Consider the following 27,999-nt stretch of genomic DNA (forward strand, 5'->3'; position numbering starts at 1 on the left):
AACATAATAGATAGATATTTAAGATATTCACAGTACAGTGAAAACATATTTATTGGCATATATATTAAATATTTGTATCAAAATCTATTGATTTATGATAATAGGCTTTGCTAATTTAATCACAATATATTAACGTTTGTGCGCGCCCATGTATGTGTTTGCTTGTATTTGATGCGCGTGTAAAGCGCGCATGCGCGCTGGGTAGAGAAGTAGCATCACGACGCAGGCCGCAAGAGGCGCATGCGCAATGTCGGTGACAGCGGCTTGTTTCGGGCTTGTGTTTACAGCTCGCTCGGATGCTGCTGATCTTGTGGCGAAATTGACGTACTACAATGTTGCGCCAAACGTCATTTGAGAGCACATAGCTGCGGCTATATAAAGGTAAGATAACTTTAACGCGCTGCGGCACTCTGTAGTGTTGACTGCTTCACCAGTGGGGAAAAAAAATGTCAGCGTGAAGTGTGAGGGTAGCAAGCTAGCTTGACACCAGGCTGTACTGTAGTGGCCTGTATCCAGGCTTTTCCTCTTCCCCTGTCTGCATAGTCGACAATGCATTTCCAACACATTTGCGTGGGACTCAAAATAAACCATCCGGTGTATCTTGACAAACTGTTTGCCTTGCTTTCAACCACGTTGGACGCTGTTTAAATGGACATGCGCTCATACTGTTGAGACGGCTAACACCAGTGAAGCTGACACTAACTATAAAGTTCAGAGTTGGATCATCTGATGACTCAAAACAGACTCGACACGAGAACGGGTTGAGTTTGGAATACATTTCAGGCCGTGTCATTGTTTGCGTGCATCTCTAAGGGCAGCAGGTTTGCCTGGAGCTAGAAAGCCAATTAATGTATAGGCTAGCAGTATAATGTGTGCTAACAAGGCGTGACGTCTATCAAATCTAGTGCATGACTCCACATGGCCTTCCTGTTTGTTTTGCAAATAAATGAGAGTGAGCTGGTTGTGCTGGACGAATCCATGCTATTCTCCGTACATAATGCATTTTCAATTCACTGCCGGTGTGCTCAAGATTATTTTCTCAGAGGGGCAGTTAAGAGGAAGATGGTGTTGATTTGGGGTGTGGCGTTTATTTATTAAAATTTTAGGACAATGCGATGATTCTGTTAGGCTGTCAGAATTAATGATGAGGAAAGATTTTTACATGCAGTCCTAGTCAAAAGTTTGGAAACACCCTTAAACTCAGTCATTCCTCCGTCTTTACAAAAACACCAAAACCCTGAATCGATGAATTCTTAAGTCGTCATCATTATAAAGACATCTATATTATTTTTGTATATTTTCCTAACCAAACAACAGAACATAATGAGGTCCAACCTTTTTTTAGGGCGGCTTGCAAAAAAATGGAAGGATGCAAGGGACAATTTAACGATTTGCAAATTTAATTTTTTAAAGATGAACACTATCGCGTAAGAAAGTATTATTTATTGCTGGACATCTCTGGTTTACATTCTGCAAAGTACGCTCCGAATTACCCATATAAGAGTTTTGCACACCTTAGTGTTTTCTCGGTCAGTTTCACGATGTTGATGTCTAAAATCGCAATAATTATAATAATCTATTGACTCCCAACTACAAATTTATTTTGTAAAATTAAGCATTCGTTTTTCTAATAGATGAATGTTGTATATATTAAGTGTAAAATCTATTGAATGTTTAAAATCAAATGTCAAATGCAGCTCATCAGTAGTACACAATCTCATGTAGGAATTGTTCAGAACTGTTTTCAGCACTTTGTAACGTTAATATTGTCTCTGTGATCGACTCCTCTATTTCTTGAGTCGCAGGTTTACAGAGGCTCACGCAAACCGTGTAGTTTTCTGTTGGCTAATAATTGAAACAATTGAAATAAATAATGACAATGGCAGTTTTTTTTTATCGAAAATGCAATACTGAAATTTGGTCATTAAAATAATTCATATGCATACAAATTACTGCATAGTCAATCGGTGTCCTTATAGTTTGTGATTTACAAAACGTAGTAAATGGGCCAATGTGCTGCTTGCTGTTTTCACCCTACTGCCTCACTTCTTTTTGGTTTTCTTTGATCCATTTCTTGTCTGTGTATATCTCACAGTTGAGAGTAGCAGTATTTCAAGGCTGATTGCTCTCAGTCGGCTTCTTCCTCTCCCTTGTGTGGTGCATGCAGGGCTCAGCTGGCAGTCACGAACAGCCTGTCCAGCTGCGCTGTGGTAGCCACAAAACAAAAAGGTGGACGTTTCCTTACGAGTCTACGAGGCCCACTTTCATTGAGCAATGAAAGCTGTTTCCACTTGTGACGTGACTGATTTCTATACTAGCGTTTTGGCCCTCGTATGCAGACATTGGGAGAGCAGCTTTTCTTCTTTCTCTCTGTATTGCAGATTTTTATTGTTTTAAGCTGTTTAATTCATAGGTTTGTACTGTATACAGGCAACACACATTGTGCCACAAATATTGGGTAGAAGCGCAGAGCTCTTTTGAAAAAGATGCAGCATATTAAGAGCAAGGAAAGGAATAAACTCCAGTAATAGTTTTTCCTGTATGAGTATTGTTGAATTCTGTTTCTATGTGGTGCTGCTTCATTAGTGTTTAATTATAAGTTATGTTTCAGGTTTTTAAATTATTGTACCATCTATGCTCATTTCCCTTAGCCTATTGAGGTCCAAATCTCTCATTAGACTGCAACATTAACAGTTTGATTCTCTTCTGTTGAGTGTTGTCAGTTTTACAGTAAACTTCAACTTGGAAAGACTAGGGTAATAGGCAGCTTGACTCAAGAATGCTTTTCCTGTTACTTGTAGAACTGTGTGAACAAGAAAGGGAGAACAGGTGCTGAGGAATATTTCTAAAATGTGTGTTTTAACAAGGTCTATTTTGGAATATACGTGGTAAGTGTAAAATTAGTTATTTTTTTTTGTTTTTTTTATATTGCTGATTTTTACCCTTTGGTATTGAGTCTGGGACATATTCAGATGATGAACAGGATAAACATCTACAAAAATACGGAAAATTGACACATATATCAAGAATAGGTATTTTTAGTTAGTCTATCATGCACAGTTTTGGCAATTGGGAAGAAGCCCAAGTACAACTCCTGGCAAAGGTTGTGTAATCAACTGTAAGATTATCATCTGAATGAATTTGTTAGAAAATGGCACATTTAATAATGTTCTGTGAAACAGCTGTTTTACAGCACCCTTCCAGCTTTAAGATATAAATACTAAAAAGCACACAAGAAAGGAGAAAGAAAGTTGTAGTGGTCAGTTTGAAATGGATATAATTACTGAAGTAGGATTATAAACGTCATTGTTATTTGTGTTTTATTTCTAACTTTAAATGCTGAAAATGTTACATGTAGTAAATGTAGGTTTGTGCTCACAAAGGTTTGTGTACATATAGCTACAAGTGTTTTGCAATTTGGCAGGAGCGACAAATGATCTTGATGTTAATGCTAGGCAGGCCCGCAGTGTAACAAGGCCTTCTTTGAAGCAGTGTCAGAGCTGCCAGTTAAAGTCCAGTAGAATTTCTGTTGTGCTTAGTGGTGTTCCTCTTGTCTTTATAAATCAGCTTATCCTTTGCTTATACACTGCCCGTTTGCTGATGCACTGCCCATTTGAAAAAAACAAACAAACAAAAAAAAACATTCGGTTCATTATCAGTTCTGAAGTTTAATCTGTTTACAGTTACATGCAATACATTTTCCACTGTAATTTTGAAGCCATCTTAAATTGCATTATAATTGCAACAAGAACTGTCAGTGCTTTACTCCACCTTCATTAAACAAAATCCTTCCCTTAATTAGCCATTTTCAGCAGTAAAACATTTATACATTATCATTATTATTCTATTATGTTATAATTATTATCCATCCATCCATCCATCTATTTTTTTACCGCTCATCTGAGGTCAGGTCACAGAGGCAGCATCTTCAGCAAAGAATCCCCAGGCATTCCCAGGCCAGCTAAGAGACAGTCTCTCCAGCGTTTCCTGAGTTGACCCCAGGGCCTCCTCCCTGTGGGACATGCCTGGAACAACTCATCAGGGAAGCATCCAGGAGGCATCCTAACCAGAGGCCTCAGCCACCTCAACTGGCTCCTCCTCCTCCTCCTCCTCCACGGAGGTGCAGCGGCTCGACACTGAGCCCCTCTTGGATAACAGAGTTCCTCAACCCATCTCTAAGAGAGTGCCCCGACTCCCTGGAAAAGAAACCCATTTTGTCCGCTTGTATCTAGGGTCTCATTGTTTAGGTCACAAACCTCAGCTCTTGACCATTAGTGAGAGTAAAAACATTGATTTACCAGTAAATCAAGAGCTTCACCTTTGGCCTCAGCTCCTTCTTTACCATGACAGACCGGTACAGAGTCCGCACCACAGTGGAGGCTGCACTGATATACAAGAACCCAAGATACTTGAACTCCTCCAGCTGGGACAGGACCTCAACCCTGACCCGGAGAGGGTACTCCACCCTTTTATGACTGAGGACAATGGTTTCATATTTGGAGGTGATAATGTTCAACCCGACAGCTTCACACTTGGTGAGAGTTTGAGATCATGTCTGAAGAAGATAACAGCCCCAAGTCATCTGCAAAAAGCAGAGATGCAATGCTGAGACCACCAACCCGGACCCTCTCAATTCTTTGGCTGCACCTAGAAATTCTGTCCATGAAGGATAATGAACAGAATCTGTGACAAATTGCAGCGTTGGTCGAATCCAACCATCATTGAATACGTATTTGACTTACTGCTGGCAATGCGGACCAAACTCTGACATCGGTGGTACAGGGACTGAAATGCTCATATTTGGGTGTTTGTTACCCGCCCAGAACTTCCTGAGGGACACGGTCGAACGCCTTCTCCAAGTTCACAAAACACATGTACTGTAGACTGGTTGGGCGAACTCCCATGCCTTTCAAGGATCCTGCCAAAGGTGAAGAGCTGGTCCGCTGTTCCGCGGCCGGGATAAAAAACACACAGCTCATCCGGAATCCAGTGTTCAACTTCCTGACTCTTCAGCAATCCTGAATAGACATTCCCAGGGAGGCTGGGGGGTGTGATATCTCCATAGATGAACCACACCCTCCGGTTCCCCTTCTTAAAAAGGGGGACCACCACCCCAGTCTTTCAAAGTCATGTCAAACTTACTGTCACAATATCACTTTGTTAAATTGAAAAAGCATTTTTTGTTTGTCTGTGTTGCCATGCGGTTCATTATAATGTCAACTGCCCTCTTTCTGTTTTTTGAACTAATTTTCCCAAAATATTACAGTTTTTTTAACAAATTGACTCGCTATTCATGAAATGCAGACTAATTGAACCTATTGTAGCAAATAGCAAGAAAAAAAGCACTCATGGATAGCGTGAACAAAGAAGTGTAAAATCAGTGTTTATTGTTTTACAAAGCATGATCAGATAAAAGCATCACAAAAGGCATCATTTGATCTAGATTTTGAGCGATATATTCTGTCCAAAAAAAAAACACCTTACAAAAAATGTAAAAAACTGAATCATTCTGTTTTCACATACATATGTTTCCTTGCTTGCATTGCCATGGCTTTGCATTTCTGTCAAATTTGTTTTTCAAATTTTGGAGTATGAGGGGCCACAAAATAACTAGAAAGTTGTAAACCTGCAGGAATCAAAATTTCATTTCAAGACACTGCTCATTTTCATCATCGCATGAATAGATCCTGCTTCTTTTTTTATCACTTTTTTTTTTCTTTTTCCAGGTGATTTTTCATCTCACCGCTTCTTCTTCCTCGCGTCTTCCATTCATGAGCAGAGTGGCTGAGTGTAAGAGCAACTGCCATGGATGACAAGGGCTTTGTGGGGAAGATTAGCCTGTCCTCAGACTCGGTGTCCACTCTTAACAGTGAGGACTTTGTCCTCGTGTCCCGACTGGGGGACGAGACACCTTCGTCCACTAATAATGGTAGTGATGACGAAAAGACAGGATTAAAGGTAAGGATGGTGACCTTCAGGTATGGCTGCACCAGGGAACAAGTTTTATATTGTGTTTCATTTGAAGGCGATATATTATATAAAAGTCAGTTTTTGCTCGCTTTTATACAAATATTTCGTAGTTGGTTCTCTGGAGTCCTTACCCACATATCGATAAGGAATGAAATAACCGATCTGCCTATTTTGAAAAATTTACTGAACTGAGTTTTTGCTCTATATATATGACGTTTTTTGACAAAACCAGGCATATGTCCGGCATATTAGTTTTGAGTTTTTGACCAAAGTATACATTTTCTTTATAAATGTACATTTTTGGGTTCATACTAAAACAAGGTCTTTATGGTCACAAGTTTCATTTTTTAGCTGCCAAAAAGTTCACATTGTCATCAAATTGTATGAAAGTAATATATTAGTAGGCAATGTGCACGGTTGTTCAGGAATTTTTCAATCTGACAAACTAGAAAACGTGTCCTTGTGAAACTGCCCCTGAACTCCTCATCTCCACTTCATTTTCCGAATGAGTTACATGAATGGACAAAACCACCAATAACAGTCAAAAATACCAATAATGTGTACCTTTAGCACAGCATAGAAACAAAAATGAGATTGACAAACGTTAGCATCAACAGTAGCAATACCATGCTGTACATAGTCTAAAGAATATAAAGTACATATACAATATGAACTCACCATTGACAACAAATGAATAGGAGCTCTCAGATTGCTTACGTCTCAAATACTTTTGAGGCTACCGTACAAAAGCGTACACAAATTACTTTGATTAAATCAATTAAATAACTGACATTTATCTACTATTGATGACATGTCTCGGGCAGGTTTGTGAACAATAGGTGTTTGACATGATAGCGCTACCATCACACATTTCCACTTTTGTGCTCGATTATTTGAGATTTAATGTAAATCAAATATGAGGAATGAAGTATGAAACCTGAAGATGAAACCAATATCGTATGTTTTATTCCAAATGCAGTCTCCCTGTGCATGTACCTGTGTACAAAAAATAAAATAAAATAAAAAAAAATACAATTTAATCAGCATTTTATTTTCTTTATTTGGCCTGCATGTATTATATATCATCTTAAAGGGAATTTTGTGTACAATCAAAATGTATCAATAAGTCAATTCATTTTTACCAACATACGCCTGGTTTTGTTGAAACACATCACAAATACCATAAGCTTCTGGTTAGACACAGCACAAAATCAGGCTAATTTTTAACAGCACAAAAATTATGCTGTATACTCTATGTTACTGTTAATTATATAGTTTGAAGAAAATTTGTCACAGAAACAATATTAATGACTTCAGAGAAAAGAATATCTGCATCATGTCACTTTTAAGTGATAGCACATGCCAAAGTCTAGCTAAGAACTTGCCAAAGCATCTTCATGCTCACTTATCTTCCACCAAATTTTCATACTCATTGCCTTTTCACCACATTTGACAAAAGTCATGTCAGGATTTGCAAATAATTTGTTTTCATTTCTCACTCCTTTTTCACTGTTTTTTACTCACTAACTCTCAAGCGATAATCTGGTGTTTTATTTTTCCTTTCTTATGCTTATTCACCTGTCCATATAAAAAACACATGCTTTGTAAAATTTTGAACCTCGTATACAAGTTTGGTACTTTTTTTTTTTTTTTTTTAAATGTAGTCATCTGGTTCCCAACAATGTGGAAGTCCAAAATTGTTTGCACCAGTGATAGTAGGTATAGGCATATTTAGTGCATATTTAGATTCATTGATTATTATTGAGAATTGTTTTGATTCACTGGATTTTTTGGTAGTTCACCGCCGAAGAGCACTACAACTTGATTGGTGAGCAAAGATTGGCTCCCAGCAGTATCGAGACTACTTTTTGACGGCAGTGATATAAGAGAAAATGAATCCGCACAAGTAAATTACATGCTGACATTGTGATACATTTGCTACCAATCAACCTTTAACACATTTTCTCAAATGTGTGTTTGTGTGTGTGTTTTTAATAAATTGTTTGTAGAATGCTTGCTTCCAATTCAAAGTAATGGTGATGCCATTTCGACCATTGACTGATTTCATCTCCTTAAACACCTTGCACGGGTAGTGCGAGGGCTTGGTATCATCATCAGGTGTCTCTCAAGTCATGTTTATCGTCTTGGGCGGGGCCCGGGCTGAAAACGCACAATAAGCAAGGAATGCTCCGAAATGCATCGATGAAGGGAAACACTTTGGGGGTGTTTAGCTTGAGAAATCAACATTGTAACATGGTTAACCCTTGTGCAGTATTTTAACTATTTTTGCGTAATTTACTTCCACATCATTCTCAAACTGTTTTAGCCAAGGGATGGCACACTCCGGGTAGTGTAATAAATAAGTGGTTGTACCATGTTGAACTTTGGCAAGTTATCACCATCTGGCTGGAATGTCAGCACCCTAGTGTCTTCTTTCAATGCCTTTAATATGATATGCCTTTGATGTAAATTTTGAAGAATTGGACAAAATACCGCACTAGTGTTAAAATCTCCAAAATGCTGAACTCCCAAAGGGCGACTCCCTTAAGTAAACATACACCTCATTTTTAAAATTTTTTTTTAATCTTGAATATGACTCCTCTTGCTCCACATCGGTAAAAAAACCCTTCCATATAACCGAATAGAGAACACCTTTGTTTATAGTAAGTCCACTCCATGATTTCCCTGTGACCTGACATGCACAGACATTAGCAATGTAAAATGGATGTCAGTGGCTACACTTTCTCCAAAACGAGGAAGCACTAACAGCATTGTTAGTCCGGTCACAACTCTATTACTTGCCTGGTCACCAAAGAACGTGGTTTAAAGCAGTAAAGAGAAAAAGAACTTGAAGGATGGGCATTTTTCAAAAACGTAAGTCTTAATTACAGCTGGAATTGGTAGTAACGGTTAGCTAAATCCTGCCTAACAGCAGAGTATCAGGTTGTAAGTCTAAAGGATTTCGCAGAAGTCATTTGCAGACTGTCTTGGGTTCACACTATATGGTAATGACATTTCAGGCAAGGTGCATCATTCATATAAGACATATTACTTTATTTAGGAATATAATTTCTGGAAAGCGCAACAAGCCAAGAGATCAAACCATATTAGCTTGTCAAGACAATTATGACTTTTGCTATTGATTCTGTACGTTATTGAGGAATGTTTTTCTTAAATCAATTTGACACATGCATTAAAATTTAATCTTTGCAGCTTCGGAAGTCAACTTTTACACAGTATTACCAATCTTTCAAAAGCTGCTTGTAAAATGCTCTTTGGCTTGATTAATTTTTATCCTGCACATTATCCTAGTGGCTGTTATCCCCCCGTCACTCACCTGTCCTTAAACTCGGTCGTCAGAATAATGGTGCCATTGCAGAATTTGACTGGAAAGCCAAATTTTTGTCTTATTATAAATTAACATAAACTCTAATTGTTTTTTTCACTCGGGACTCAATAGAACACCAAGGAAGATTTTATTTATGTATTTATTTTTTAAGATTGCAGGCATTATTAGAAGCTTATTCTCCCCAATTTCTTAGTTTGTGCTTTAATTTTAATAAGTGAAAAGCTTAATGTGAAAGTGTATGTCCCACACCTAGAATGCTCCTCGCAGTTGCATCTTGGTGCTAGTCCTCCTATTTCTATTAAAAGCTGTGATTTTATAGACTTGCGTGATTGACACTTCCCATAAAATGGGAGACAATGTGTAGAGGATGTAGTGAAGATTACTCTCATTTTTTGAATCTCTGTAATAATCACATTATCATTTGCTACAGCGGTAATCTATGTTGTACGCCTCATAGCACAAAGTGGCTGTGTGCGGTTCAGTCACCAGTGTGTGAGTCCAACTGCTGATGCTTTCAACTTATTTTCTGGGTTATTTTGTGACAAGGGAGTGTCGTGTCACAAAGAGAGGGAGGAACTGCAGCAGGCAGGCGCCATCTTGTGCATGTCCCGCAGGGGTTCAGGTTACCACTTAATCTCCTGTCCCGCCCCTTCCTCAACAGTGAAAGCATTTCTGACTTAAATGGCATTGACTACAATTTAATTTACCAAATTACATTACCCCTTGGTCACCATTTCCTGCCTGTGGCCACTTTTCAACCTCTGCAAATGTTTATGGCAAGATACCAGAAGGTGGTGCCACCAGAGCATGAACATTGTGCAGACTGAACAAGCCAGTGAGCGCCAATGCATGAAACACATAAAGGACATAGTTGTCATTCTTTTTGACACCTGTTCATTTAACAGTGTTTATTCTTGTGCTGATAGTTTTGTAGAACCGTCTGTATTATACTGGCATTTTTGATCCCTTGGTATACCTTCATGAAGAGGACAAAACATAAGAAAACATAAGAAACCTCTTGGGTGACATTCTAGTTCACTTTAACAACACATTAAACAACATTTGTTTAATGTCTTATGCTAGTCTCACAAATTGTCATTTGAAACAGGAATTTGCGGGATAACTACCGTAAAACACATTGAGCACAACACAAATATCTTGGGGAGAAATTCACTCAAAATGTTTATGCCATTTTGTGCTTCGTGTTTTTCACAAGTCATTTTGAGATGAATAAAAATTTAAAAAAGGGACAGACTTAGTGCAGAAGCATTAAGGATTGCCATGAATGTGGTACCTTGTGCTTAAATCATTTTGCGAGGCATTGGAATATATTTGTTTTCTTTCAATTTAGCAATAGTCTATATTATAGACCACTATTACAGATGCGTGTGTGTGTGTGTGTGTGTGTGTGTGTACTGTAGATAGATAGATAGATAGATAGATAGATAGATATTCACTCGTGATGCATTGTTGAGGTGTGATGAGGTCATGAAGCGTGTCTCCACACGTCATATTGTGTTGATACTGTGTTGATATTGTGTCATCAAATACTGACACATGTTGGTTAAAAATCCCTGCAGACAACCCACTTGACAAACTGAACTGACACTGATTCGTTGACCTAGTCACTAAGTCATTGCATTCATAAGGTATTTTTCCATATCTTTAAATGTAAACGTGTCGTTTCGACAATCTAAGTTCAATTCATTGCATTCATAAGGTATTTTTCCATCTATATGAAAATTAAAAAAAAAAGAAATGAATGAGGATACTTCAGTTATTACCTTTACACATTTTTATTCAAAAATTGAATTTTTCCAATGTTTTCAAATGAAGTCTTACGATTTCTCCAGTCATAGAGGACATGCTCACACGGCAGTGAAGCAACCGTGTGATTTGGATCGTTTCAGCGGTTGTATCGTGTTGACAGATGCACTTCCTGATAAACAAAGTTTGGCGCGTTTTTGCTGTGTCGACGCAGTTCATGTGTTGATCACGTGCTTGTTTCAAAGCAGTATGAGCACGATTGATTTCTGAGTTCAGTGCACACATTGTCGCATCGGTGCTGCCAGACCCATCACTAGTCCATAAGCTTGCTACTCTAATAGCTAACAAAGGTATGATGTTTGGTCTCCTTTTTCAAGTGATCAGCCTTGCCACAGGTCTGTGTTTTGATTGACATTATAGTTACTTTATGTGATCGTCATTAAAATTGCTGAAACAACGCACGTAATTTTGAATAATCTTATACTGTATCTTTTCGCATTTTCACCCACCCCTTAATCAAAAATAATTTAATCTTGCAGTTGCAAACCAGGAAATAGCATACTAAGTATGTCAATCCAATCGCAGCAATAACCAGTAAATAGTCTACAAAATAAATATGTCAAGCCAATTGCAGCAAAAATTGTCAGTGTGCTGCATGATTGTAAAACATGTTAAAAGCTTTGTGAGAAGGCCAACTTCAAAATAAACTTTAGGTTACCAAATAATACATGGGCATCCATGCCTATATATGCGTTAATTTTTAAGTTGTTTCGAGCAATGTGTTGTGGCATAACAATTGACGGGTCTTTCTACCGGAACTGTTGGTCCCGACTCCCAATACAAGCAACACTACATTGCTCTAAAATCACATTCAATCGCTAATTTAAGGTACTGATAAGTGTGTTAATTAGGCTGACCTTAACATTGACATACAACACCTATCGCCTGTGTTTACCAGTGGTTCGGTCTCAGTTATAGCTGCGTCTAGTATAAATTAGCCACTATCTAGCTGTTCTCGAGTGGTCCGTCTAGGTAGGTGTGATAGACAGCCTGACACAGTTGCTGTTCCCATTGATCACTTTTTAGCAAACTATGCTGAATTTGTCCCATAGACCAAAATATTCTGCGGAAAGAGTTTTCTCAAATTAATATTTCTAGACAGGAGTCTGCTGAAAAGAAAACAGTTTCAATTTAGGTAAGAAAATACTCATGCACTTTCATCTGAATACCTGCTATGTAATTCAGATTTTCTGAACGATATTTGAATAGCAAAAATACAATATAGCTATAGCTCTGTGACACATGGAGCTCCCAGAACATTTTGTAAGAATTTGTAAACAAAGATGTCTATTCCTCTAATATAAAAAAAAAATATGTTTTCATAAACATGATTAAAGCCATTTCAATATTTAGGAGTTGGTGTTTTTTTTATTTATTTATTTTTTTAACATTATTATCTTTGCTATTATAGAAAATGTATATCACCTCCAAATTTTGATCATTGGCCTCTTTGACCATTAATAATTGGTGTCAGCCCTCAGTATCGGTATATGCCTGTTTTAACGCAACCCAGACCATAGGTTACTTCCTATACAGAAACATTTCAGAAACATGAAAAATCTTTCTTCATTGTCTTTGATCAGTAAGGAAAATGCTCAAATTGGATAGTGTTAATGTTTTACTGAACAAAATGAACAATAAAAACTAATACGATGCTAATGTGGAAGAAATCATTTATTTTTTTAAGCCAAGAGCTATTGTGGTGGTAAAGCGGCTTATGGTGGTGGTTTGACTGCACATTGTTTACGACAGCAAGGCCGAAAGCACTCCATTCACTTGTTCATTGCGACATCACTTTTTGGGTTTCACCAGCACAATCCCTTGCCTGCCCATCATGTCAGAGAGGATTCGGTGTGTCTAAACTTGTTGTTTGTTATGCAGGTGATTTCAGAGGAAGGGGTCAGCTTTAAGGTCAGTCTCTTTGTTCTTCACCTTTCTCATCTTCTTCATATTACGTTGAATCTCTCTCTTGCTCTCTCCCTCTCTCTTTCTCTTTTTTTTCTCTTGCTGCAATGTGATCCCGTGGTGACTGTCTGTGACATGCGCTCTCTTGTTTATTTGCTGGCTGTTGAGTGACATTTGTAGTTGGTCACTGCATCTATTTAGCTATCATGGTGATAGCATTAGACATATGCATAAGTGGTGTTGCATGAACATCCGCACGAGGGGGGGGTCCAAAATGTACAGTCGATTATGATCCCTCAAAACACCACAGACCTCAGTAGTTTTGTTTTGAAAATGAAAGACAACATTTGATGTAGTCTATCCATTTATCTTATCAATACATTGCTATAGTCACAATAGCAGTAAATGTATAAAATCAATTCTAGACTCTTGATAACTAAATATGAGATTGATGTGTATATTGGTTATTTTTTTCACAGTTTAGCCAAGCAATCTTGAAGATACTGTCCTAAACCTTTGACATGATATTATAATGATGATTTTCTCTTTTTCTCCCCAGAACTGTTGTGTTGTTACCAAAAACAAGTGCAAGGCATTAAATATTCATGATATTGCAATCCATTAAAGTTATCTCTGACTCGAAGATACCACTACTTTCCAATCCTATGTACACATAACTTTTATTTTTGAATATTATATGAATCTAAATTTATGACAGTCCTATGTACACATAACTTTTATTTTTGAATATTATATGAATCTAAATTTATGACAGTGAAAACTGCACATTTTAATGACCAATGTAAAGACTTTTATTAATCCGTATAATGGTTTGCACATTTTCCAAATTACACCACCACCAATAATGAAGCAGATCGATAATTTTTTTGTTGGAAGTGATAACACTGATGGTTATGAATTGATTGTGATTTTTCTTATATAGGCAGAGAGCAAAATAATTAAACAGACTGTTCACAACATCATACTGTATATCTTGTGCCAATATAGTGTGGACAGGAGCCTCCCTCCCCTCCCTCCCCTCCCTCCCCAGCTAGGAATTTCTGTAGTTTGCTCAGTGCAACAGTGCCCTCTTCAGTTTAATTTTTCTTTTTTTAATTTTCAGATTAGAATTACTGTGCTGTTGCTAGTTTCATGTGCAGTTAAAGTTGGCATAACATTCATTTTACACAACATACACACTTGCTATAACTTAATGTTACATCACATACACACTTGCTGACCTACTAATCATTAAAATAGTACGGAATTTAATGAAGAGACTACTTGCTGTACGTAGTCAAAAAGCTTTTTTGTCTAGATTGCAATCACTTGATGCACATTATGTCTTCCAAGAATATGGTGAAGGTAACGCCAGGGGCAGGATTACATACGGAAGAGTTTTAAAGCACTTACATTGATCCCTCATCAGTACTACTCTGCTCAATCACATAATAGAAACATATTGTTTTGCAGGCATTGTTTCACTGATTTTTATCAGTTTGTTTGAATGTTTAGTTACAATTGTGTTGTTCTAAATGTATCCATTTTAGTTTTGTGTCCACAGTGTGTATCTACTTTATGTCTATTTGTGTGTCAGATTGTGGGAAATGGCAGTGAGCAGCAACTGCAAAGGGAACTAGAGGATGTTCTCATGGAGCCATCGGTGGCCGACGCCAGGCCAGGGCCACTGGCGGGCGCCGGGAACCAAGGCCTTCTGCCCACCACAGCATCATCCGTAGCACCAGGGGCTGACCCCCTGAGTGCGCCTTCACCCAAGGTGGAGATGGTACTTCCTGTACAGACCATTCAGGAGAGTGAGCTGAATGAGCGGTCCTACCGAGGTGATTAATAACAAATCATTTTGACCAGTTCCACTCTGTTTTATTTCACCAAAAGGACATATTTTTGTGTTAAACTAAAATATTAGTGATGAGATGAAGCAATTTCTGGAGGAAGTTCATGTGACTGTTGAAAGTTGAATGAAATATTATAGAAGCATGTGGAACGCTGTGTAATGCTTTAGATTCATGGAAGTAAGATTATTTCAGTTTACCTTCTCAGCTGTATTAAATATTAAGATTACCTTTTTTTCCCACACACGGGGAAGTTATTTTATATTCCCAGAGCTGTTTTTATAGCTCTGCAATTAAAACATCACGGTAGAACTCATGGTTAAATTAAATTATATGCATACTTTCTCCTAAACAGGAGATGAATCGTCATCAGATGGCACTCCCGGTAGTCCCATCACAGATGAGGACAGCATAGTTTTCAGCCAGTTGACGTATCTTGGGTGTGCCTCGGTCAACGCCCCCCGAAGTGAGGTGGAGGCCCTCCGTATGATGGCCATCCTCAGGGATCAGTGCCAGCTCCCCTTGGATGTCACGTTGTCGGTTCCAGGAGTATCTGAAGGCACTGTCAGGTAATTTGAAAATCCGTGTTCTACCCGATATGATTATGAACAAAGCGATGCAACAAAATCAAAATGTTCGGCTAAAATGAAAATGAGAAGTGCTTGGGTGAAAAAATTGTTCGACAATCGCCTCACGTTAGTCAATTGACTTCGGAAACAGACCGTAACGTCACAAGCAGTGTTCTGCACAGGTCTGTAACTGATTCATGAAAATGAAATAATGCTATTCTTGTTCAGAGTTGTTATGTTTCTTGAAAGGGGACTAATTTGTTTGTGCTCCATTTTTTTCCATGGTAACTGTTATAACTTGGGTTTACTTTTTATTTGTATTCAATGACATAACATACTACCCTAGAGTGGAAGAGGGAAGCCTAGTTATTTGATTAGGTATTGTAAACTTGTTGTAGTTGGTTAAAATATCAAAGTAATTTCACCATCATTCCTGATATACAGTATCTCATCTTATATAGATTGATAGGAAGCCCATATTTTGGAGACATTTGCATTAACGTTTAATGCATCAACTGACTATTTTTCTTTCTGGAATTGAAATGTCTGACTGCTTTAGAATGGACCACATGCACTTCACACATAGTTAGGGGCTATCATACAAATGACAGTGTAATTGATTGCGTTTTTTAGCGTCCTTAATCAGTGATTGAACATGACTTTTAATGACAGTGTGTAGATGTCCCAGGGACTCAAGCGAACTGTATTGGTATCACAGCTACAACAGATAACTTCAAAATAAAAGCATATTATTGCTATTGCGGTTGCTCTCCGTGTATTGTTTGGTGTATTCAGTTTTAAGTTAGCCTTTGCAATATGGCATTCACTTGTGACGTCCTGTCCTCCTTGGTAGGTCAGCTTTTTTTTTGGCTCGCTCAAAAATAAATGGAAGTTCAGCCATGCTCCTTTCTTGAACCAATGAAATGCTTTTCTCGTCATTGCATACCAAGCGACGTCCCTTTCCTTCGCTTGTGTGCTCATGTGAAATTTGGATGGACGCTTGCTGCTTTTTGCGTCAACACATAATACGTTTTCGGGTATTTTGCTTTCGTTTTAATTGCCTTTTGGCCAAAATTGAAAATACATTTTTTATCATTTTCTGTTGAAAAAATTTCAGAAGCTGAAAATTCAGAGCATCCTTACTATGAACAGTAAGAGTAAGTAATACCCCACGTTGAGCATTCTTTCCATTTATTTTTACAGGCTTTTGGACCCCAACAACAGTACAGAGATTGCCAACTACCCCATCTATAAAATTCTGTTCTGCGTGCGCGGTCATGACGGCACGCTGGAGAGTGACTGTTTTGCATTCACTGAGAGCCACTACAATGCGGAGATCTTCCGAATTCATGTGTTCCGCTGCCAAATCCAAGAGGCAGTAAGTACTTTCTCGTTTACAATTATTTATGTATTGCACAATGTTAAGCTTTCTAAAGGGGTAAGACCGAGTAATAAATATTCTAACTGGGTCAGACTGAGTAAGAATACCAAACATTTTCTGGGGTTCTCTCACTTTGCTGTCTATGCATGTAAACACAGTTAATGTTGGTGGTAGTTCTGTTGACTTTGTGTAGCGCCCCCCCCCCCCCCCCCCCCCCACACACACACACACACACACACACACACACACCAGTAGCATGTACCGCAGGGACCACGTCAGTGTTAGGAATTTTCCCCGTGCAAAGGCGCTCTGTCATGCACTTCGGGCTGTGTTGCACTGCCCATATAACCCCCACACAAAACACCAAGTAAAGGAAGGAGGTGTTCGGGAGAGGATGTGTCACTGCTTGTATTGTTCACAAGTGGTGGTGGTGGTGGTGGTGGTGGGGGGGCAGCTTTAAGACTCTAGAGCCCCCAGTCCATATTGAAACAAAATTTTTGTCACGCTAAAACTCACATGAACCTTAAAAATGTCAACTTGGCATTTCGGTGTATAGGAGGTAAGAGGATGCTAAAGAAATTCAACTGAGCATGTCCTGAGTGGAGTTTTCATTTTCTCTTAAGAGCTTGTGTGGGTGTTTGTTTCTTCAGCTTTTTGTAGTAAACATTTACAATGTGTTAGGTTCATGGAACCCTTCAAATTGTTCATAGATGTGAAGAAAATGTTAATGATTGATTGTCTGGATGTGCCCAACATTTGGCTGGCAGTGTGTGTGTGTGCTTGTGCGTGCCTGTCTGTGTGTGTCGCGTGCCTGTTCGTGTGCATGTGAGTGTGTGTTATCCTTGCTGCATTTCTGCTCATTTCGTCGGATGACTTTGCTATTTTTCAACATTGGAGCGTGCCTGAGACCACCATGCAGTGTTTAATGGTCTTCAGCTCAAACTTGGCCATTTCATTCGCCCCCTAAACCTTCACAGTGCTCCTACAATACGAATGTCTATAGGGGCAACGCAATCCCCTCTGATTATTTGATTTATTTTCTTTACGTTCTACCTTATATTTCCTTGTAGCTTCTCCACATATCCCTGCAATATGCCCTTAAAAACGCACCTCATCATATTGTTGCCTTTCAACAAATTGGGTCTGCCTTTTTGTCATTTTCAATGATCTTAAATCAAATTTTTTTGACAGTAATCTTTTACACATTTGTGTTACATAATTATTAAGTTAAACTCCCAATTCCAATGTAGTTGGCACGTTGTGTAGAATGCAAGTAGCAGAAAAATGATTTGGAAGACCCATAGTCAATTGAATACAACACAAAGACAAAATATTTATATTATTTATAATTATTCATAATATTTATGACTCAACTTGTTTGTCATTTTTCCCCCAGCTCGAATCGAAACCCCATGTTTACAAGCTGTGTCATTTTTAATCCATGTTTCTGATTAATATAAAATTACCATACGTTTTTAGTGGTTGACTCTTTTATCTCTTAAATAATGTGTTATTGATACAGTGGACTTGAAGATAAATACTCACACCATTTTTTGTATTAGCATGTACTAGAACCAGACACAGAGTTTAAAAATCATCCTACAAATCATTTCATTCAAGACCAACACGCACTAAATTGGATTAGATTACACACTCAAATCGGTATTTTTCCCTCTTATCAATATGGGACAATGTAAATACTGTGGTTGCATTGCGTGCCAAACAGTATTCTGCTTGTCTTTCCTGCAGGTGAGTAGGATTCTGTACAGTTTTGCCACGGCATTCCGACGGTCAGCTAAGAAGACAACGCTGGCGTCTCAACAGCTCGCTCCACTCACACCAGATAGCGACTTGTTTACCTTCACTGTCAGCCTAGAAATCAAGGAGGATGATGGCAAAGGCACTTTCAGGTATGAACACTAAAGTAATGTCCAAGAAAGCCGATACTGACTGATAATGTACACTGTATGGATGGAAGAAAACATAACCATGTCTCATCATTGATTTCAAGTGTTTCATTTAGCATGCAATTTCCTTTTACAAAGATTACAGTGTTGGAGTCCTCCTCTGGCATTGAAAACAGCGTAGAGGCAGTGGTGGCCTTTGAATAAAATGCCACATTTTTCTAAAAAATAAAAATTCAGTTTCAGATTTTAGAACCTTCTCCCCTCATTTGCTTATAGATTAAATGAACGGCATTTTCCAAAAGCAGATTTGCCAATATGTTTCGTTGGCCCTCTGGGATTTATTATTTCTAATAAGAATATTTCCCCCACCATTAGCTTGCATTAATGTATGCAAAAATAGCAGAACTACTGTTTATACCTTTTATTTATGTATAAAAAATAAATGCCTACTCTTTGAATAAGTGTTCCCTTTTCCATGAACACAATCCATAAGAAATCCACATTTTAAGTTTTTCATACTTGAATGATTACTGTGAAAGTAACTTATGCTCATGTAGTCTGTTTAACAAGAATTAAAGAAATGTTGGGCGATGCGGTCAAAAGATAAAAACTAGTTTTTTTTAAAGTAATTCTTTATATTTCATTAACTTTTTAATAAAAGCAATAAACCCAAGAAACATCTATTCAAGTGAGGTATATTCAAAAATGTATCCTATACAAAATGTTCACACAACAATAATGTATACTGATTTTAAGATCGTATTAATATAGTGTAACTTTCATAGCTTGTGGGGAGAAAAATAATTTTTCATTGTTTGTGCATACAGTATTTTGCTTGAATGCCTGACAATAGTTAGTAACAATTGTAATTTTGTCAAGTAAACCACCCAGCCAGCATTTTGCGCAAAATGACTTAGCTAATTTGCAAATTGACAACTTTTTAAAATGACGAAGATTTTTATTTTAGAAATGATCTCCCCGATAGCCACAGCATATAAACAGTGTCGTGGAAACTGATAAAACAAAACAAAAAGAAAAATGAACTATTAAAGAACAAACCTTACGTTCCCTTAATTGCTTTAAGATATGATTAATCAATAATCAATTGCAGCCACATATACCAGTTTGTTTGGTAGAAAACTATGTTATTGGTAATGGAATTCAATAACATTGTATTCTAAGCCTTCAATCAAATAATGTTAGTGAATACAATTAAGTAAAGGCAAACATCCCTAATTGTACCTACACCAATGAAGACAAACATCCCTACTCTTTGTATTTATATTAGATGCATGTAAAATCAACAGCTAAACAAGGTGAGCTTAAAATGGAATGGATCAAATTAATTATTTCCATGTCGGTATTTATTTTCTCTAACACAATTAGTTTCCTCTTTCTCTGTTACTTGCTATCTTGTTTGGGGTTATGCAATTAAGACCAGAAATAACAAGATATCCTTGATACTACCAACATGCGATGCTTAAGAGGCTCCAAAGCTCCTGTGGTTACTACTCTTATATAATTTTTTTTTTTTTAGCCTGTTGTTTTCTTCCCCATTCACTTTCATGTGCTCACCTTAGGTATTCAAATGGATTCTTTTCAGCCAGCACATATGAATTGTGAGTGATAAACAGTCACACAAAGTACTAGCATGCTGGATAATCTGCTGGTTGGATTTTCTTACTGTATTTTTTTAAGTATAACTATGAACTGAATTTGCTTAGAATAGATGTGCAGTAATACTTGTTTTTAAAAAATATTTCTCACTGACTATTAATTTTTTTTTTTTTTTTTATTTACGTATTTTCCAGTGCTGTAGCAAAAGACAAGGACAAACAAAGCTTCAAACTGCGTGCCGGAATGGACAAAAAAATTGTCATTTATGTCCAACAGACATCCAATAAGGAACTGGCTATTGAACGGTAAAAGAAAACACACACACACATTCATGCACAGGCACACACAAAGAACAGATGCAAAGTAAACCTTGGAGAACTAATCATCCCTGACGTCTTGGATATGAACGATATTAGGAGTTTATTGTCATGACCTTTTTGGTTTTATCTGTTTTTCTTAGATCTGGTTGTCTAAAACATGACCAGTCTTTTAAATCTAAAGCTTCCTGCCTCTCACTGATGAACACACACAAGTGAACACTGGCCATGTGTTCTACTTAATGTGCTGCAGCACAGTTTTAAGTGGGTAATTGATGGGCCCTCCTTTTTCCATAGTGTCATAAATCTGTTATTGTGCGACGTACCAGGGAGGATGGCGATGTTAAATATCCATGTTCTGCCTGTTATAAGAAGGCCTATTCAAGAAGCCGGTTGTTGTAACTGACTGGAATTATGCAATGTTATTGCCGCCTCCTTTTTCTTTTCAATTTTATTTTGTTTTATTAGTTTATTGCGCCCCCAACAAACCCTTGCATAAGCAGCATCCATAAATTCATATTAGTTTTTCGATGTTTTTTAAGTGAATTTAGTGGCATCTAATGTTGAACAATTTGAAGCACACATACTGCGGTTTCTCACAGACCACACTTTGAAAGCCTACTATCACTATACTATGTTCGTGAAGGTATCAAGATGGTAGCGAAGCACCAGTTGCCTGTCAGATGCCATCTATGTAAAACAATTACAGTAGAGTTGTAATTAATGTCGCTATCTACTATCCTAACTCGAATATTCAGTGGTATAATTGAGTAAGCTTTTTTTTTATTTATTATTATTTTTAATAATCTACTTCGGTTGAATTTGAGTTCAACAGAGTGCATATAACTGCTCATTATTATCTGTTATACATGTGCATTTTTGTCACTTTTTTTTCTAATAAGAAACAATTTCTGTCTTGAGTCTTGTGATAGCACCTGACAGGTCTGTGTATAAAACAGTGGCGACACATGGTTCTAGTGCGCCTTTGAGGCGGATATTTTTAGTTGACCTTTTTACAGACTTGGTTGATATTTTTGTTTTTTTTTGTTTGTTTTCTTTGTTTGTTTTGTCTTATTACAACACAACACAAATGATAACATTAATGTGATTGAACTTTTTTTGTATATTATGAAGCTTTTTTCTTGTCTGCCACGAGAAGTCGCTAAATCTTACTTTCCTTGAAACACGTTATACAATATTTTTATCCTATTCTTTCATCTTTTTTGTGGTGAATGTATGAAACAAAAATCCCAATCCCATTTCAATAGGTGTCAATTACATACGGGTTGTCACCATTTCCATGCTGACCCTATTATGCAACTGTTTTTTTTTTTTTTTTAAATCACTGTAAATTCCACTCTAATAATTGTTATTTTTTGTGTTGGCAACTTCTCTAGGTGTTTTGGTCTTCTCCTTAGCCCTGGAAAGAACGTCAAGAATAGTGACATGCACCTTCTAGACCTGGTGGGTTATTTGTGAAATTAAATCATTCTCTGGGCAGATTTTAAAATGAATTTACATTGCACTTGTTTATTGGGGAGCATGTATGTATGTGTGTATGTATGTGTGTGTGTGTGTGTGTATATATATATATATATATATATATATATATATATATATATATATATATATATAATATATATGGGGGGGTCTTCTGACTTTAAATCACACAAGACAACAAAAAGTTACTTAAGTTACTTTAATACATACAATGTTGTAATAATAACTTAACATATCAAAAATCAATATCGAAATATTGATTTTGAGTTTGAACTGCAGTTTCACTCCTCATCAGGGGACACTTTCCACTTGTACAGTAAACGGAACTAGGCATGTTATTGTTGTGTAGTTGCAGTATTCTTACAATCCTAGTGTGTCTGTGTTATGTTGAAAGTATGTTGGTACTGCAAAACAAAAAACAAACCCTTCCAGTTACCATGTGTTTTTCTGCTTTTTATATTGGATGCCTCAACTCTGCAGCATATAGTCCTGTGCGGCCTATAATTGACATTAAATAGGTTTTCTTTTAAATTTTTGTTGGTGTGTTTTTTTTAATCCGGTATGGTTTACAGTCAGAAAAATACGGTAGTAAAAATCATCCAAAACATTTGACTGAGTATAATTCTGCATTTAACTGTTTGTGTGTCATTATTTATGTGTGGGCATTAGCTAATTTCCTCCAACTTGTCTTGTGCCCCGTTAGGAGTCAATGGGAAAAAGCTCAGACGGGAAGTCTTACATCATCACAGGAAGTTGGAACCCCAGCACGCCCCAATTCCAGACTGTGAACGAGGAAACACCCAAAGGTAACAAAACACCAGCTACTGTACTTTTTATTACTTTAAAAAGAAAGAAAAGCAAGTTGGTTCTCTTTTCACCTGTTATAATTGCCACATGAAAATTGGTTTATTGTTGCACTAAATGAATTAGCATTTGACATAAATGCCAGACAACACGTAGCAGCTAAAGATATCACATATAGTGCATCTGAAAAGTATTTTCCCCACATTGAACAAAATTGAACTATTTTTTAACCTCAAAATGTCCGTTTTACTATACAGTGTATGATATTTTTCGGATTTATAAATCTCTTTGGAACATAGATCACATCAATCGAAAAAATGGCAACATGAAGGAAAAAAAACCTACATATAAGTCTCGGCTGTGTGATTCTGTTATAATATGTTTTTACTTTTAGGAAATTTGCAAAACTTCAAAAGAAATATTGTGTTGTCATGTTAGGGTGTTACACAGAGAATTTTGAGGGAAAAAAAATCTTTTGATGAGATACAACACTATGAGGGTTACAGCTATTACAAGACTCACATGATTTCAACCAGTCAAGTATTCTCATTCAAAAAAATAAAATAACAGCTAATTTACCACTAGCTGTCATCTTTCATTTAGTCAAACAGCACAAACATGGTCTCTAATGAACCAGTTGGCAGACATCCAAATCAAAAAGTTGGTTAATATTTACTCCAGTTGCCAACGAAACAAAAGAGGCAGTAGAAAATCAGTAACAGCACCAACATGTCTGAAAAGAAGAATGACCACTGACAATTTCTATTATGACACACTATAAAACATTTATTAGTATTGTTTTATTGGTTATGCATCTTTAAACTGTTTTATTCCTTTTCTAGATAAATTCATGTACATGACGACAGCGGTGGACCTCGTCATTACAGAAGTAGAAGAGCCCGTGCGTTTCCTTTTGGAGACGCGGGTCAGAGTGTGCTCCCCCAACGATCGTCTCTTCTGGCCCTTTAGCAAGCGCAGCCACACTGAAACCTTCTACCTGAAACTGCGACAGGTATATCCGTTTAGGGTGGGCACTTCCGTTTTTAGCCAAACAAATGCAAGTCAAGCTTGAAATCAAAAGTGAAAATACATTTGTTTTCATTTTCCAGTCACGTTTTATTCTTACATGTACTTTTTCCCAGATGGAACGCAAGGAACGCAAGAGTCCCTCCTCGGATACGCTTTACGAGGTGGTCAGTTTGGAAAGTGAGACGGAAAGAGAGAAAAGGAAGACCACTGCTAGTCCTGACATCCTTCCTGGTGGGCCTGGTTCTTTGGTACCTTCTCCGCCCGAAGATGATGAAGAGGAAGGTAATTTTTTTTTGTCTGTTTCTCAACATTTTTGCAACCACATTTGCATCTTAATCTTTGTGTTGTTTCTGTAGTGGCTCCCCAAAAACGTGGGATTTGATTACCATTGTAAACTTTATTCAAATGCTATTACAAATGAATGGAATATCCAGTAGATATAATAGAAAGAAAAGTGTGAAAATAAAACAATGATTTTCTGACTGCTTTTTAATAATATGTTTACTATCTCTTAGATTGCAGTCTTTGATTCTGGGCTATAAATCAAATGTATTTCATCAAGACTGTCTCATGCCCTGCATCCCACAGAATTTTTTATTTCAAAACATCAGCTATACAGGACAACTTCAGGAACTATTGTGACTGTATTGATATAGTATATAGCAAGTACCCACACAAAAAATAGTAGGGCTTGACCGATATACTGTATAGATTTTTGTGGGCCAATTCAGATTTTCGCCGGAAAAAAAATAAGAGATATTACCTTATAATTGCCCAAATATTTTATTTAAATGATAATGAATAAAGTAACATGTTTCCTTTAAATAAAGGTGAAATATCTTTCACCAGCAAGAAGAGACCAGTTGACGCCATTCATCTCACTGATCATGCACAAACTTCTGGATCAGTCACTCATAACTTTTATACACCGCCTAAGCAGGAAATAAAAACTCTTTCCTTGAGGGCTGTACTGGATATAAATGTGTTTTTCACCCAAGGCCATGTTAAAGCTCACATGCAGTGTGGGAGAACTTCTTGTCCTGTGCTTGAAATGTCAGTATGTGTGTGTTTGTTTTATTTTAGGACACCGCCACATGTATGCAAATATTCTGCACACCAATAATTCATTCAGCCATTTTCTAGCACCTATTTTGTTTATTGTCTCACGTATCAATCATTGGGCACAAGTAGACGAGCTAAAATTCACACTCTCTTTTACACCTGCAGTTAAAGTGTTTCAGGGCTGTCACTATCAAATCTTCAAATTGATTATCTTAGCCATTATTCCATCAAAACCTTTACTTATCAAATCTTTTCACAATCAATTATCCTGGTGATTTTATTCCATTTTTAAAATAAACTATTCCACTTGGACATGTTAATCTACTAAGGTTGAACGCAAGTTGAGTTGAGTGTATGAAGCTTCTCATTATTATCGTTTATACATATACATTTTTGGATACGAACAAGATTTACTCCAGCTGTTTACCAATTGCAATATTAGCATGCTAGCTATTTACCATTTAAGGTCAACCAACACTAACCACCATTTAGTTCACACATGCATAATTTTGTGAATTATACAAGTAATAGTTTCCTTAAAGTCGTTTACAGAGGATGCGTCAACATAATAAATAACTTCCGGTTGGTTGCCTTCTTAACTAACAGACTGGGCACTTTTTGTGCTTGACTACGCCCTAATGGTTAAAATTTGAACACCTAAAACCGAGCCATAGATTGTTTGTAGTGACTAGATATACAGTATTCTCTGATAATACAGCCCTAGTGCTTTTTGGGAAGTTCTTTGCTTTATTTGGCGAAGCTTCAAGTTCGAATATTTTTTTAAATGGAAATCCAAGTAACTACTAACTCATTGAGTTTTTTTTAAGCACACAAAAGGCCTCAGCCATTTGGTCAATAGGTGGTGCAATACAAGCAAAGCTGACAGTCTTTGCATATTTGTTTTCAGTGGTTATTTCATATTGGTTTTTTTTTTTTGGGCTGTTGTGGTGTGCCACTTTGCAATTATGGAACATTATTTCGTAACTTTTTTAAAAAATTGAAAATCATCCCAATCTTGTGATATCTTTTAATTTTGGGGCTTAGGCTTTCACCTTTTGTTGTCCTTGCCACTCTGCGTACGTCAGCAGGAAAGGTACATGGAGAACACGGTGTTGGAAACATGGTTCCAACTTAGCTTTGAGGCGAATATTTTTAGTCGACCTTTACAACTTGGTAGAATTTTTTCCCCCCAGCCCCTACCTAAATGTTTCTTTTTGTTTATTACATGGGAGGAAGTATTCTGAGAAAAGCGACACAAGCAGAGAAAGAACATATAAACTCCTCACAGAAAGGACCCAACTGAGATTGGAACATGGACTGAGATTCGAACAGGGTATCTCTGCCTGTGGGGCTAACCACATGCAGCTCTCGTCACTAGTTCAGCTAGATAACAGTATGACGTCAATGCGCTGGTGCCTGTCTGCCATGAAAAGGAACTACTTGTTTTCCTAGTTGTTGTTCATTCCCCCTCTCATGTGTCCAGAATCAAAACTGTGGAGCATGATCGAGCTAGAGTTTGTTGCATTATGCAACAACACATCTTACAACAGCTCTTCAGAGAGAAAACATTTTTTTGCACCCCTCAGGTGAAACATATCCTGCTTTTGGCAATTTTCACAAATTCTAAGAAGGGCATACAAGTACCTCTGTAAATACAGTGGAGCCATTGATTCTTTCTTTTTTTTTTTTTTTTAATGATGATTACGTGTCAACATTGATTACACATCTGTCTGTGTTGCACATGCAATTCTTTTATTATTGACAGTTGCATTGCAATAAATTAGAATATGGTAGAAACTTTAAATATATTCCATTAGTTTTATTTCAAAAAGTGAAATGATTGAATAAACATTGATAAAAGGCCTTAAAAATTAATGTGGCAGTTTTTGTTTGGTCTGAGCCATACTCTTCTAAATTATAATGGAATTGAAATCATGACATTTCACTTTATTTGTAGTGAATCTATATATAAGATTAACTTTTCTCAATATAACTACTGAAATATATGAAGTTTTCCATGATTTGAGTGACTGGGGTTCACAAGTCCTTCATGTTTTGGCATCACTTGCCCTAATAAAACAACTTAAAGTGCAAATACTGCAAGTAGAATATTTTTAAGGAGAATAACTATTTGAGTAATTGTGACCACTTGTCATGTTGCTAATTGGTTTTATGAACATTGTAACATATAACAACCGCAAATAGGCATGGGATGATATCCGATTCTGATCGTATGATAACCTTGAGCAAAAACGTGACGCTATCGCAGTATCACAGTATTGAAATTACAGCTCCAAAACATATCATTCTAAAATCTTTTTTGGTATATTGCCATTTTCTTTGTTGCTAAATATCCATTTTCCTACATTATAAAAAGTTTATAAGGGGGAATATACGGTGAACATACGGCTGGGTGAACCCAGACAGTTCATGTTCATTCCAGACGGCCAACTTAGTTTGCTTGGTACAAAGTTCGATTTGTTCACCTTCTTCATCCATACTTTAGATAGACTGCTCGCATCCTACCTAATGCGATATCTCATAAAACGCTCCCTGAAAGTAGCACATGATAACATGTTAGCCACTTTACGTGCGGTAGTTAGCTGCAGTAGCTTACTTACAATGGTACTGAAGCTGACAAAACAATAAAAAGACAGTGTGATTGGCTGCTGCAGTAGAGGTGCAATCAGGTGTGATACACAATAAGCGCTTCACTGCAGCTGCCCGTTAAGGCAGACAATGCGGGAGGGGAAAAAAAAACTTACTGGTTTTGACAGACTTGTACAGTTTTAAATAACCTTGACTTCTAAAACCATGATTATTCTGCCAATCTGATTAATTCAATGCCTAACCACAAATAATCTGTTGTAATATACAAAAAAATCCAAAGGAAGAAAACACTTGTACTC

The 27,999-nt window shown here is 37.2% G+C and overlaps 1 protein-coding gene across 5 annotated transcripts in view; it reads left to right on the top strand.

Annotated features, from left to right (window-relative positions):
* The first annotated feature begins 260 nt into the window (after positions 1–260).
* rabgap1 (RAB GTPase activating protein 1) overlaps positions 261–27,999 on the top strand; it is an 80,161-nt gene continuing 52,422 nt past the window's right edge. For 2 of the 5 annotated variants that reach the window (XM_088434721.1, XM_088434724.1), the window contains exons 1-12: positions 261–381; positions 5,727–5,958; positions 13,028–13,057; positions 14,649–14,892; positions 15,260–15,473; positions 16,677–16,851; positions 18,604–18,764; positions 20,573–20,683; positions 22,093–22,159; positions 22,899–23,001; positions 23,842–24,026; positions 24,142–24,310. In XM_088434721.1, the coding sequence (XP_088290847.1) occupies positions 5,806–5,958; positions 13,028–13,057; positions 14,649–14,892; positions 15,260–15,473; positions 16,677–16,851; positions 18,604–18,764; positions 20,573–20,683; positions 22,093–22,159; positions 22,899–23,001; positions 23,842–24,026; positions 24,142–24,310 (1,612 nt within the window). In that variant the 5' untranslated portion in view covers positions 261–381; positions 5,727–5,805. The remainder of the gene's footprint in view (positions 382–5,726; positions 5,959–13,027; positions 13,058–14,648; positions 14,893–15,259; positions 15,474–16,676; positions 16,852–18,603; positions 18,765–20,572; positions 20,684–22,092; positions 22,160–22,898; positions 23,002–23,841; positions 24,027–24,141; positions 24,311–27,999) is intronic. The other 3 variants (XM_088434722.1, XM_088434723.1, XM_088434725.1) reach the window with 3 other exon arrangements.

This window comes from Hippichthys cyanospilos, chromosome 15, assembly GCF_059441005.1.
Source record: "Hippichthys cyanospilos isolate Australia breed blue-spotted pipefish chromosome 15, RoL_Hcya_1.0, whole genome shotgun sequence".
NCBI lineage: Eukaryota > Metazoa > Chordata > Actinopteri > Syngnathiformes > Syngnathidae > Hippichthys > Hippichthys cyanospilos.